We start from the raw sequence: 14695 nt of genomic DNA, 5'->3' as shown, positions 1-14695 counted from the left end.
TTCTGAAGACCCTATAAAACTAACTGCCAAAATAAAGGAAACACAAATGAGCGATACAATGTATATTGAAAGCAGGTGCTTCTACACTGGTGGTGTTCCTGAGTTAATTAAGCAATTATTATGTATAAAAATGCCCAGTTGCCCACAATTGTGGCCTATCCAGCTCTACAGTGACCTGTCAGTCAGCTAGGGATCCCTTTTGGATGATGGCTTTTATTTTTGACTGACTGGATTTGGCACACAGCTTTTCTCTCCTGTCATTGAGGGACTAACCGAAGTCCTGCAATGGGAATATATATATTATTATTGTTTTTTTTCCCCCAATCCCTTTGGTCCGCTTGGTTAGGAAATTATTTCCTAGGTACCTTTGGGAACAGCAGGTTTTTGTGTGCGTGTCAATTCTAGCAGGTTAGAGTATCAAAGATGGAATGTATGCAGTCTCAGGTGTGCCTCAAACTCACCCTGATCCACAGGATTTAACCCCCCTCCTTTCCATCCCTCCCTCCCTCTGTAGATCACTACAGATCTGCGTCAGCGCTGCACCGACAGCCACACAGGGACCTCAGCCTCTGCTCCTATGGCAGCTGGGATCATCGCGCTGGCCCTGGAGGCTAAGTAAGCTCCTTAACCTTAATGCAGGGATTCACACGACTGCAGTTAGTCAGTTTACTCAGCCAGTCAATCACATCGCTTTCCTGCATTATCACAGTCACACTGTTCTCTTTCTCCTGACTGTTTGCCTTTCTTCACTTTCTCTTTCTGTCCTCTGCTGCCCCCCCGCCTTTTACTTACACACAAACTTCTCTTTGAGTACTGCTGATGGTATCAGTGGTTATCTGGTGAATGAAAGAGTGGAGTTGACTTTGATAAACATACCCGAGAGGAGCTGGGGCTGCCAGCAGGCCTGCTCTGTCATTTGAAATCCAGCCTATCTTTCCTCCCTCCGCCTCAGATTACGCCTGTATGTTTATACCATAATTACACTTCAGTCAGAACACCAGAGGAGACGCTCTGCTCACTGAGGAATTCAGCTGGGTTTGATGTCGGGTCTGTTGGGACCGAACGAGCTGTTGAAACAGTTTGTGTGTGTGTGCACTCTGGCAGCGTTCAAATGATGTTAGGATGCCTGTGCCATGGCCTAGTTAGGGCACCACGGCAATGATGATGAAACATTTCTAGAACTTGATTTATGGATGGAGTTGTGGAGTTAAACTATTGGTTTTGTTTGTCAATGAATCTGTTTTTATGGATAGGTATTGGAGTTGGGACTCCCCTGCTTTCCCCCTCCAGAAGACCTCTCTCTGTCCTTATGGAATTGACATGGCTAGCTAGTTAGTGGTGCACGCTGGTAGCGTTTCAATTGGCTCTGAGTAGTTGTATCCATTGCTCTGCAAGGGTCATGGCTTTTGTGGATCAATGGGTGATGAAGCTTCGAGGGTGACTGTTGTCGATGTGTTCAGAGGGTCCCTGGTTCGAGCCCAGGTTGGGGCAAAGAGTGGGAAGGAAGCAACACTGTTACACTATTACTGGCGCCCAGGCTAACAACTTCTGGTTTTCACTTGAATTAAAAAAAAAAACTTTCAACAGAGTGAGTGTTGGACAGCGAGCGTAATGGCAGACGTCCGGACAGATGACTCATGGGAAGGGAAACACATCCACATACTGTCCCACTAGTGTTCAAGAGTTTGTTGGCGTTGGGTAGTTGTGAAGGTTTTCCCCATTCCACAAAATATATATCCATGCAGAGTAGTACTTTTCTAGAATGTTCCGGAATGCTGTGCCCAGAGGATGAAGGAGAGATGAGAGACGGAGGGAAAAAAAATTAAGCATCTGGTCGGCATATGAGGGGATTCCCGGGAAACTTGGTGACCCACATCTAGATTTTTTTTGTGTGTGTTTTTGCATCAAAGGACACATGGCTACCATCTTGTAATGGTTTTACGTGAGATCAGACAGGGGAGGGAGATGGATGGACATATCTGCTATATTTCGCCCTTTTCTCCCCTCTCTCGCGTTCTTTTTCTCACACACACACATCCATTCACCTTTTAAATGTGTGTACACACACTGAAGTCTGTATATTTGGTCATCAATGTGTGTCTGTGGTGTTTTGTGATTTATCCCCCAGTCCTCTGTTGTCGTGGAGGGATGTTCAGCACATCATCGTCAAGACATCTCGAGCCGGCCACCTCAATGCCCCTGACTGGAAGACCAATGCCGCTGGATACAACGGTGCTTAACACTACTTGCCTCCTCTCCTCCCTTCACCTCAGCTACTCTCCTCCTCCCCCACCCCCTCTTTCTTTCATACCCCTGACTGTCCCAGTCGCTCACCATAGAACATCCCACCGCCTGCCAACTACCTGTCAGGCATTCCATGTGGTGTACTTTGTTTCATACGTGTGTGTGTGTGTGTGTGTGTGTGTGAGAGAGAGTGATATTTGTGTGTTTGTAGTATGTGAATTGAGGGTCAGCCAGGCTGCAGTCCCAGTCTGTCTGCAGTTTTTCCAAGTGGCTGTTTCAAAGAGCAATGGGAAATTGAGAGAGAGAAGGGGGGGCATGTCACCCAGAGGGAAATGGAGAGGTTTTAGAGAAAGGGTGACAGCGTAATGAAAGAGCGGGTGAGGAAACAATATTTGATTGGCTGTGTTGATTGGGTTGACATTGATGTGATACTGTTTTTAATTGGTTGTTCTATGACATCAATAACTATAGACTCAGAGCCATATACAGTGACCATAGAACATTGCACAATTTTAATTTGACATTTTTTATTTTGTTTCAAATGAGTTTTTTTTAAGTAAAAGTATCCACTCCTGTGTCAACTAGAATCCTGTACTCTTTATCCATTCCTCTGGTTGGAATTACTCAAGCTCTGTCATAGGAAAGTCGGTGGATACTTATCGAATTAAAACATTTCAGGCTGTTACACATGTTAACTGTCTAGATTTTTGGGGGGTGGGATGTTGTTTACATCTGAATTCAATAACAACCCAGGTTGGAAGGCAACATATTTGTGGTAATTGTGGTGGATCCTTCCTAAAGACACTGTATAGATATGTATATGGGTCGGTGTATGTATTGACTTGATGTTTTGAACGGTTCGGATTGCCTGATGAGTGGGCGTGTCTTGCAGTCAGCCACCTGTATGGCTTTGGTCTGATGGACGCGGAGGCTATGGTAAAGGAGGCGGAGCGATGGAAGCAGGTCCCCGCCCAGCACATCTGTGTGGAGAGTGCCGACCGCCAGATCAGGTACTACACAACCAACGACTCCCTAGTTTTCTTGTCCTTACCCAATCAACCAACCAATCAAATGTGATCTGTTCAAAGCTATTGACAAATACATTACAACACTATATTAAACAACAACCAAGGGTAGTGTTCATCAGGGCAAAAAGTTGTTTCACTCCGTTTTGGAGAATATTTTCCCATTTCGTGCCTACTGACTCTCTCCCGGGGTGTGTGTTTTTGTCCAGAGGTTTTCATGCACCTACATGTATGGGATTGTGCAAGCTCCTGCACACTGAGGGGAGCCAGCCAAGCATTAGTTCTGGAGGGTCTAACGCACGCGCGTGCACACACATCCCAGATGACTTACAGGCCCTTTCAATTTGATCTGCTTGTTTTTCTTTCTGTGCAGCTGGATGCTTAATCGGGCCCTTGTTGAACACATTGACGAGCCAATCACAGTTTAGTTTACTGGCTTTGAATGGAACCAATTAGCCTCATGCTAGTTCCCCAGTCGATATCCCTATCTATCAGCCCCATGATGGCCGGACGATAGGAATCTTATGGGAAGCATATGTTTGTGTTTTGAGGGAGTGTTTGTAGTATGTGAAGTGAGGCAGCACCGGGTGTGTTTTGGCAACACTGTGATTTTGCTCTGGAGCTGTCCTCAGGACGTCATCTTACAGCCGCTGGGCTCTGCACTGAGACACCCCTTGGCTGGCCTCTCCATTGCATTTGGTAACGTCTGGGCCTTCTCATCCTTGGAGTATTGGAGAGAACCATGAGATCTGTAGACTGCCAGGGAAGTCGTAATCTGGGTTTGTCTCGTCCTCCCAACCCCCCCTGTCCCAAGCACACTTAAATGCAGATCTACACCTCAAACCACACACGTGCTAGCGTGGATTCTGGCATAGTGTTTGGGAGCCAAGCTGTGATATCACTCGTCCTGTCCCCTCGGCTCTCAAAAAAACACGGTTCAGAGTCATCAATAATCCATGATAGCTGGGTTCCAATTCCTCTCACACATCAGATTTAGATTCTGATTGGGTGACTGCTCTGACACTGACACCTGATTTGGTTGCTTCCCTCTGCCTGCAGGACGATCCGCCCGGAGCATGTGGTGCGCTCTGTGTACAAGGCCACCGGCTGCATTGACAACTCCAACCACCATGTCATCTACCTGGAGCACGTGATCGTACGCATCACCATCACACACCCGCGCCGCGGTGACCTGTCAATCAACCTCACGTCCCCCTCGGGAACCAAGTCCCAGCTGCTTGGCAACAGGTGAACCTCCCCTTCAATTCTACTCTACTACGCTCGCTCTTACACTACGCACCAGGGTTTCTTCACTCCTGGCATGAAGGCTTGTGTTTCATCCCTGCACTAACACACTTGTTTAGACGAATCATGAAGCCGTTATATAGTTTAACCAGATGTGTTGGTACTGGACCGGAATAAGAAGAACCTGCACACCCCTGTGGCTCCCCAGGACCAGGATTGAAGATCACTGGTCAACATGTTTCTACTACTGAGTCTCTCCAGTTTGTTGTCTGATTGTGGTTGAACCATGTGGTTTCTCCCTTGTAGGAAATAGAAATGTGGTTGACTTGCGGTCTCCTCTAGGTTGTTTGACCACTCCATGGAGGGCTTTAAGAACTGGGAGTTCATGACCACTCACTGCTGGGGGGAGAAAGCGGCCGGGGACTGGATCCTGGAGATCCATGACTCCCCCTCGCAGCTCCGCAGCCAGAAAGTCCCAGGTACAGTAGACTAGAGAAGTAGTACAGTAGACTAGAGAAGTAGTACAGTAGACTAGAGAAGTAGTACAGTAGACTAGAGAAGTAGTACAGTAGACTAGAGAAGTAGTACAGTAGACTAGAGAAGTAGTACAGTAGACTAGAGAAGTAGTACAGTAGACTAGAGAAGTAGTACAGTAGACTAGAGAAGTAGTACAGTAGACTAGAGAAGTAGTACAGTAGACTAGAGAAGTAGTACAGTAGACTAGAGAAGTAGTACAGTAGACTAGAGAAGTAGTACAGTAGACTAGAGAAGTAGTACAGTAGACTAGAGAAGTAGTACAGTAGACTAGAGAAGTAGTACAGTAGACTAGAGAAGTAGTACAGTAGACTAGAGAAGTAGTACAGTAGACTAGAGAAGTAGTACAGTAGACTAGAGAAGTAGTACAGTAGACTAGAGAAGTAGTACAGTAGACTAGAGAAGTAGTACAGTAGACTAGAGAAGTAGTACAGTAGACTAGAGAAGTAGTACAGTAGACTAGAGAAGTAGTACAGTAGACTAGAGAAGTCCTGTCTAAAGAAGCGACGGCACCAGTGCAAAATATGCTTAAAGTGAACTGTCCGCTTAAGGATACTCACCAACCAGAGTTATATTGTGTAGCAGTAAACCAATGATGTGTCTTTTACCAATGATGTGTAATTTTTCACTCTCTCTCTTGTCTGTCTTTGCTGATGCTGGGCTGCATAACCCCCCAGGTAAGCTGAAGGAGTGGTCTCTGGTGCTATATGGCACCTCCGTGCACCCGTACTCCTCCCTGCGCAGCGACAAGCCCCGTTCGGCCGAGCCCCCTGCAGACGAAGAATTCACTGAGGAGTACAATGGTGAGGAATATGACAGAGGGAGGGAAGGAGAGACTAAAGAAAGAGGTGGAGGACAGAATACAGGAGTTCTCTCCCTACCACTCTCTGTTCCTTACCTCTCTGTTTGCTACCTTGTTACAGTGCATTTGGAAAGTATTCAGACCCCTTGACTTTATCCACATTTTGTTAATTTACAGCCTTATTCTAAAATTGATTTAAAAGTTTTTTCCTCATCAATCTACACACAATACCCCATAATGACAAGCAAAAACAGGTTTTTAGAAATGTTTATAAAAATTATCACATTTACATAAGTATTAATACCCTTTACTCAGTACTTTGTTGAAGCACCTTTGGCAGCAATTACAGCCTCAAGTTGTCTTGGGTATGGTGCTACAATCTTGGCACACCTGTATTTGGGGAGTTTCTCCCATTTTTCTCTACAGATCCTCTCAAGCTCTGTCAGGTTGGATGGGGTGCGTCGCTGCACAGCTATTTTCAGGTCTTTCCAGAGATGTTCGATCGGGTTCAAGTCCGGGCTCTGGCTGGGACATTCAGAGACTTGTCCCGATGCCACTCCTGCGTTGTCTTGGCTGTGTGCTTAGGGTCGTTGTCCTGTTGGAAGGTGAACCTTCGCCCCAGTCTGAAGTCCTGAGCGCTCTGAAGCAGGTTTTCATCGAGGATCTCTCTGTACTTTGTTCTGTTTATTTTTGCCTCAATCCTGACTAGTCTCCCAGTCCCTGCTGCTGAAAAACCTCTCCACAGCATGATGCTGCCACCACCATGCTCCACCGTAGGGATGGTGCCAGGTTTCCTCCAGACGTGATGCTTGGCATTCAGGCCAAAGAGTTCAATCTTGGTTTCATCAGACCAGAGAATCTTGTTTCTCATGGTCTTTAGGTGCCTTTTGGCAAACTCCAAGCTGGCTGTCATGTGCCTTTTACCGAGGAGTGGCTTTGGTCTGGCCACTCGACCATAAAGGCCTGATTGGTGGAGTGCTGCAGAGATGGTTGTCCTTCTGGAAGGTTCTCCCATCTCCACAGAGGGGCTCTGTCAGAGTGACCATCAGGTTCTTGGTCACCTCCCTGACCAAGGCCCTTCTCCCCCGATTGCTCAGTTTGGCTGGGCGGCCATCTCTAGGAAGAGTCTGTATTCTAGTCAATGTCATCCTATTAAACTATTGCTGTACTGTATATGTACTATTCTATCCTATGTATACAGATAAAAAAATTATATCCACATACTTTCCAAAATGTCTATACATCCCATCACATAGATAGATAGAGTTGAAGTCGGAAGTTTACATACACCTTAGCCAAATGCATTTAAACGCTGTTTATCACTATTCCTGACATTTAATCCTAGTAAAAATTCCCTGTTTTAGGTTAGTTAGGATCACCACTTTATTTTAAGAATGTGAAATGTCAGAATAATAGAGAAAAGTATTTCATCACATTCCCAGTGGGTCAGAAGTTTACATGGACTCAATTAGTGTTTGGTAGCATTGCCTTTAAATTGTTTAACGTGGGTCAAACGCTTTAGGGAGCCTTCCACAAGCTTCCCACAATAAAATGGGTGAATTTTGGCCCATTCCTCCTGACAGAGCTGGTGTAACTGGGTCAGGTTTGTAGGCCTCCTTGCTCGCACATGCTTTTTCAGTTCTGCCCACACATTTTCTATAGGATTGAGGTCAGGGCATTGTGATGGCCACTCCAATACCTTGACTTTGTTGTCCTTAAGCCATTTTGCCACAACTTTGGAAGTATGCTTGGGGTCATTGTCCATTTGAAAGACCCATTTGAAACCAAGCTTTAACTTCCTGACTGATGTCTCGAGATGCTGCTTCAATATATCCACATAATTTTCTTGCCTCATGATGCCATCTATTTTGTGTAGTGGACCAGTCCCTCCTGCAGCAAAGCACCCCCACAACATGATGCTGCCACCCCTGTGCTTCACGGTTGGGATGATGTTCTTTGGCTTGCAAGCCTCCCCCTTTTTCCTCCAAACATAATGATGGTCATTATGGCCATAAAGTTCTATTTTTGTTTCATCAGACCAGAGGATATTTCTCCAAAAATTACCATCTTTGTCCCAATGTGTAGTTGCAAACCATAGTCTGGCTTTTTTATGGCGGTTTTTGAGCAGTGGCTTCTTTCTTGCTGAGCGGCCTTTCAGGTTATGTCTATATAGGACTTGTTTTACTGTGGATATAGATATTTTTGTACCCGTTTCCTCCAGCGTTTTCACAAGGTTCTTTGCTGTTGTTCTGAGATTGATTTGCACTTCGCATCAAAGTACGTTCATCTCTAGGAGACAGAACGTGTCTCCTTCCTGAGCGGTATGACGGCTGCGTGGTCCCATGGTGTTTATACTTGCATACTATTGTTTGTACAGATGAACATGGTACTTTCAGGTGTTTGGAAATTGCTTCCAAGGATGAACCAGGCTTGTGGAGGTCTACCATTGTTTTTCCTGAGGTCTTGGCTGATTTCTTTTGATTTTCCCATGATGTCAACTGAAGAGGCACTGAGTTTGAAGGTAGGCCTTGAAATACATCCACAGGTACACCTCCAATTGACTCAAATTATGTCAATTAGCATATCAGTAGCTTCTAAAGCCATGACATACTTTTCTGGAATTTTCCAAGCTGTTTAAAGGCACAGTCAACTTAGTGTATGTAAACTTCTGACCCACTGGAATTGTGATACAGTGAAATAATCTGTCTAAACAATTGTTGGAAGAATTACTTGTGTCATGCACAAAGTAGATGACCTAACCGACTTGCCAAGACATTTGTGTAGTAGTTGAAAAACGAGTTTTAATCACTCCAACCTAAGTGTATGTAAACTTCCGACTTCAACTTTAGACAGATATCTCAAACTTCTTCCATTTAAGAATGATGGATGCCAATGTTCTTGGGACCTTCAATGCTGCAGAATTAGTTTTGTACCCTTCCCCAGATCAGTTTTCTCACACAATTGCGTAACCTATAGAAAGAAGTGTTGCGTAATATGGGCTCTCATGACGTGTTTGATTAGATTTTCAAATTACATTTGCATTGATGTCAGAGTACCTGGCAGTTAGCAAGTTTGGTAGGCTACTAATGACCATCAGCAGCATCAGAGTTTGGAGAAGCCTAATTACCGTGACTAAATGGTTGTAACGGGGACTGAATACTTTCCGATTGTACAGTGCCTCCTATGGTTACTATCTCGCACTACCTTGAACCACTTTCCTTTTATAGCTCTAGCTCTCTCCGTAACTTCGTTATCAGCAAAGTCCGTGCTAGTAGGAAAAGAGAAGTACACATTTTTTCTCTTTTTATTCTCCCCCTTTCTCTACCTCTGTGGGTTTCTCCTGCAGGGTTACAGTGAGCAGGCAGCTGATAGTCATTAGCCAGTGTGATCAGCCACAGCCATAATAGCAGAACATAAACACCCCCAACTTTTTTATGCTTGTTAGACATAACACACTCCTGCCTTCTGCACAATAGGAACACCTTTCACACACTCACTCACTCAAACATACCTAGCAATAGGATAATATTACACAAGACACTGAATACTTTCTACTTCTCTAACAGTAATGTGATTCGCTGTAGTACACATCAGACACTGCACCCTAACATCACACTACATGGTTGTTTCTTCAAAACTTAGTCGCACCCAGTTTTGTCTCATTCATAAAGTCATCTAACCTCCCCACCCCCTGTAGCATGGTGTATTACAGTACCCATAATGCTCTGTATAACAATCCTCTTCACCAGGGCTCTGTAACAGTGAGTGCAACGAGAACGGCTGTGAAGGCCCCGGACCTCACCAGTGCAACAACTGCCTCCACTACTTCCTCAAGTTCAAGAACAACACCAGGTTAGAATGTCAGTGTTCTGGCTGCCTAGTCATTGGCTGTGTTTACACAGGCAGCCCAATTCTGATCTTTTTCCCAGTTATTGGCAGAAGATCTGATTGGTCAAAAGACTGCAGTGTCAGGGACATTGCACTTCTCTTGTCTCACTCGTTTGCTCTGATTGAAGTCGGTGGTGACCCGACCATTGCCACACGGTGAGAACCATTCTTACAAGGCCATGATCCGTAGAGTAAGGCGTACCATAAACAAACCGTTTTCCAAAACAAACAAATGTGTGTGTGTGTGTGTGAGAGGGGGTGGTTGACCTGTGTGAATGTGTTCAGTGGCGATCTAAGTCCACTGTAATTGCCAATATCTGGTGCACATTACACAGTACACTAATAAACAAGAGGGGTGTGCAGGTGCCTCTGTCTTGTGTTGTAAAACCGTATCATTAGCCATCTTAAGAATACAATGTTTTTCCACTACTTTCAACCCCTGAGTACTTAATGTAGCTGGAGTGGGGTTTGGGAGGGGTACTGACGCTAATGCTCATAATTATATCCCTATGTTTCTCTTTGATGACCTCGTCTAACGGGTGGGGATGTGAGTGGTTGGAGGGGGAGGGGGCTCTGACATGGGAGAAGTTTTGGAGCACACGGTTTTACATTTATTAAAAAACAGCGTGAGATCGAAGGGGCAGAGGTGGTTTATGAAGTTATCTAACAGATGTGCTTTAAAAGAAGGCACCTGTTCACCGTACAGAAACGCGCACACACACTCCCACGCTGATGCAGTCTGATACGCACAGAAACATATGCTGTGTATAATTTTGGGCCATGAGCTTTGTTCGCTCCCATGGGAGGAGAGGGGTTGTTATTCTAGAATCTAGTGGATTTTGGTTTATCACCTTGTTCAAACAGAGTCAGCGGTCAGAGTGCAAAAATGTAGTCTAGCATTCCGTTTCTTTCCTTTAGCCTGTTCCTGTATGGCGATAACATATTTCTCCTCTGTCTCTGTCCCATCCTTCTCCCTCTTTCTCCACGCCGCTGCAGGACGTGCGTGTCGGAGTGCCCATCCGGGTTTTTCCGCGACGACAGGAAACGCTGTAAGAAGTGTTCATCTCTGTGTGAGACTTGTGTTGGTAGCCGTAGTGACCAGTGCTCCACCTGCAGACCAGGCTTCCACCTTAACGAGGGCTCCAACAACTGTGTGGCCAGCTGTGTGGACAGCTTTTATCTGGACCACGGCAAGTCACACAGACACACACACAAGGAATATTCTAATATGGGCCTTGACTTGCCTTGAAGGCAATTGGTTGATTGATTGATTGTCACTGACTGGCTAGAAAACCAACCAATGATCTGGTGTCCCAGGTATGAAACCTTGAGGCACAGATTTGAACCTACCCTCGCCCTTCCCCTCCACCATCCTCAAACTCCGCCTCTTCTCCCTTACCCACCGCTGACCCCCCCAACACTTCCAATGCCTCTTTGGCCCCTATCTGACTAGTCTTCTTTCGAGTTACAGATTCCAACATGTGCAGAAGATGCAACGAGAACTGCAAGAAGTGCACCACGTCTAATATCTGCACAGAATGCAAACCAGGGATGAGGTAAGCCAAACCCACCAAGCCAAACACTCTCCCTCTGAACCCGTCACCTCTAGCCCCCCCCCCCCCCCCCACACACACACACACTGCTGGTCTGTAGTAGTAGTTGCATCACTAAACGGTCCAGTGATATTTTCATGTCTCTGGAGTTTGATTATCACCGCCACCAAACACTTTGAAGTGTTTCTAAACATTGGTCTTGAATCCAGCCTGACTTAATCCTGCTAGTTTTCAGTGCTGTCTGAGACAGCGGTGGTAACACGTGCCGTAATCCTTCCGAACGCCTGCAAGACCACAGACAGTCACATTTGTTCACCATTCACAGGAGAGGGAGGACAAAAACCCAAATCCTTTCTGGGAAACAGAGCTAATATAACCCAGGCCAGTTGTTTTCAGCTCCGGTCACCACAGAAACCTGTTCTCGCAGGAACTTCTCAGAATGAGGTTTAGAATAGAGGTCTTCTCTGATCCTAAAATTGAGATCCAAACCTAAGTGAAATTCCCATCATACACCAACAGGACCCAGAAAGAAAAAAAAGTGTGTGTGTGTGCTTAATGTAGCTATATACACTGCTCAAAAAAATAAAGGGAACACTAAAATAACACATCCTAGATCTGAATGAATGAAATATTCTTATTAAATACTTTTTTCTTTACATAGTTGAATGTGCTGACAACAAAATCCCACAAAAATTATCAATGGAAATGAAATGTAGCAACCCATGGAGGTCTGGATTTGGAGACACTCAAAATACAAGTGGAAAACCACACTACAGGCTGATCCAACTTTGATGTAATGTCCTTAAAACAAGTCAAAATGAGGTAGTGTGTGTGGCCTCCATGTGCCTGTATGACCTCCCTACAACACCTGGGCATGCTCCTGATGAGGTGGCGGATGGTCTCCTGAGGGATCTCCTCCCAGACCTGGACTAAAGCATCCGCCAACTCCTGGACAGTCTGTGGTGCAGCGTGGAGTTGGTGGATGGAGTGAGACATGATGTCCCAGATGTGCTCAATTGCATTCAGGTCTGGGGAATGGGCGGGCCAGTCCATAGCATCAATGCCTTCCTCTTGCAGGAACTGCTGACACACTCCAGCCACATGAGGTCTAGCATTGTCTTGCATTAGGAGGAACCCAGGGCCAACCGCACCAGCATATGGTCTCACAAGGGGTCTGAGGATCTCATCTTGGTACCTAATGGCAGTCAGGCTACCTCTGGCGAGCACATGGAGGGCTGTGCGGCCCCCCAAAGAAATGCCACCCCACACCATAACTGACCCACCGCCAAACCGGTCATGCTGGAGGATGCAGCATAACGTTCTCCACGGCGTCTCCAGACTCTGTCACGTCTGTCACATGTGCTCAATGTGAACCTGCTTTCATCTGTGAAGAGCACAGGGCGCCAGTGGCGAATTTGCCAATCTTGGTGTTCTCTGGCAAATGCCAAACGTCCTGCACGGTGTTGGGCTGTAAGTATGACCCCCACCTGTGGACGTCGGGCCCTCATACCACCCTCATGGAGTCTGTTTCTGACCGTTTGAGCAGACACATGCACATTTGTGGCCTGCTGGAGGTCATTTTGCAGGGCTCTGGCAGTGCTCCTCCTGCTCCTCCTTGCACAAAGGCGGAGGTAACGGTCTTGCTCCTGGGTTGTTGCCCTCCTATGGCCCCCTTCAAGTCTCCTGATGTACTGGCCTGTCTCCTGGTAGCGCCTCCATGCTCTGGACACTACGCTGACAGACACAGCAAACCTTCTTGCCACAGCTCGCATTGATGTGCCATCCTGGATGAGCTGCACTACCTGAGCCACTTGTGTGGGTTGTAGACTCCGTCTCATGCTACCACTAGAGTGAAAGCACCGCCAGCATTCAAAAGTGATCAAAACATCAGCCAGGAAGCATAGGAACTGAGAAGTGGTCTGTGGTCACCACCTGCAGAACCACTCCTTTATTGGGGGTGTCTTGCTAATTGCCTATAATTTCCACCTGTTGTCTATTCTATTTGCACAACAGCATGGGACATTTATTGTCAATCAGTGTTGCTTCCTAAGTGGACAGTTTGATTTCACAGAAGTGTGATTGACTTGGAGTTACATTGTGTTGTTTAAGTGTTCCCTTTATTTTTTTGAGCAGTGTGTATATACACACACACACACACACATGGGGGAGATGTTGTTATATATGTATGTATGTATGTATGTATATATACATACACACACAGTGCATTCGGAAGTATTCAGACCCCTTGACTTTTCACATTTTGTTACGTTACAGCCTTATTCTACACACAATACCCCATAATGACAAAGCAAAAACAGGTTTTTAGAAATGTTTTCGCTTTGTCATTATGAAGTATTGTGTGTAAATTAAGGCTGCACATTTTGTTACATATGTGAAAAGTCAAGGAGTCTGAATACTTTCCGAATGCACTGTATATTCGGTTCCAAGGTGGACCAGATCCGACCCAGAATATGTCAGAGATGAGTGCGAATCGGATCCAAATTGGGTCTGGTCTGTATCGGACCCAAATGGATCCGAAAGATTAAAATTGCAGCTTTATTGCTGTGCATGCCAGCAGAATTGTTTTGACTTGTCTGGCAAGCAGGGAATGTTAATGTTTCACATGCATTTTCTGATGTTGGCCTATCTAAAATAGAGTTGATCTACACTACAGCTTAGTATTTTCTGATGTTGGCCTATCTAAAATAGAGTTGATCTACACTACAGCTTAGTATTTTCATAAATGCATCCCTAATTTGAAAATGTTGACACCAAAAAGGTGTGTGGCAGACGTTTTCGTTCTCCCACAGATTTGTGCACATTCATTGTGAGTTGTTTTCCCTTTGTTAATCTTTTATTTTTTATATATACTGAACAAAAATATAAATGCAACATGTTACAGTTCATAGAAGGAAATCCGTCAATTGAAATAAGTTCATTAGGCCCTAATCTATGGATTTCACATGACTGGGCTGGGGCACAGTCATGGGTGGGCGTAGGAAGGCATAGGCCTTTCCCGCAGGTGAAGAAGCCGGATGTGGCGGAAAACTGGGCTGTCGTGGTTGTGGGGCCGGTTGGATATACTGCCAAATTTCTAAAATAATGTTGGGGGGTGGCTTATGGTAATTTAATTGTTCATTTCACTACCTAGGAAAAAAACTCTGGTGGACATTCCTGCAGTCATCATGCCAATTGTACATTCAGCTTGAGACCTCTGTGGCATTGTGTTGTGTGACACAACTTCACATTTTAGTGGCATTTTATTGTCCCCAGCACAAGGTGCACCTGTGTGATATGTCACACCTGTCCGGTGGATGGATTATCTTGACAAATGACACAATTCTCACTAACATGGATGTAAAACAAATTTGTGCACACATTTTGAGAGAAGCTTTTTGTGTGTA

At 45.4% G+C, this 14695-nt stretch overlaps 1 protein-coding gene across 6 annotated transcripts in view; it reads left to right on the top strand.

Moving 5' to 3' along the window:
• pcsk5b (proprotein convertase subtilisin/kexin type 5b) overlaps positions 1–14695 on the top strand; it is a 57210-nt gene that overhangs the window by 22479 nt on the left and 20036 nt on the right. For all 6 annotated transcript variants that reach the window (XM_036979524.1, XM_036979525.1, XM_036979527.1 and 3 more), the window contains exons 9-17: positions 515–615; positions 2129–2232; positions 3137–3254; positions 4329–4517; positions 4857–4993; positions 5726–5851; positions 9600–9702; positions 10735–10928; positions 11210–11294. In XM_036979524.1, the coding sequence (XP_036835419.1) occupies positions 515–615; positions 2129–2232; positions 3137–3254; positions 4329–4517; positions 4857–4993; positions 5726–5851; positions 9600–9702; positions 10735–10928; positions 11210–11294 (1157 nt within the window). The remainder of the gene's footprint in view (positions 1–514; positions 616–2128; positions 2233–3136; positions 3255–4328; positions 4518–4856; positions 4994–5725; positions 5852–9599; positions 9703–10734; positions 10929–11209; positions 11295–14695) is intronic.

The sequence above is a fragment of the Oncorhynchus mykiss genome, chromosome 6, assembly GCF_013265735.2.
Source record: "Oncorhynchus mykiss isolate Arlee chromosome 6, USDA_OmykA_1.1, whole genome shotgun sequence".
Taxonomy (NCBI): Eukaryota; Metazoa; Chordata; class Actinopteri; order Salmoniformes; family Salmonidae; genus Oncorhynchus; species Oncorhynchus mykiss.
The sequence above is the reverse complement of the archived record's forward strand: the minus strand, read 5'-3'. Positions and strand labels throughout refer to the sequence as shown.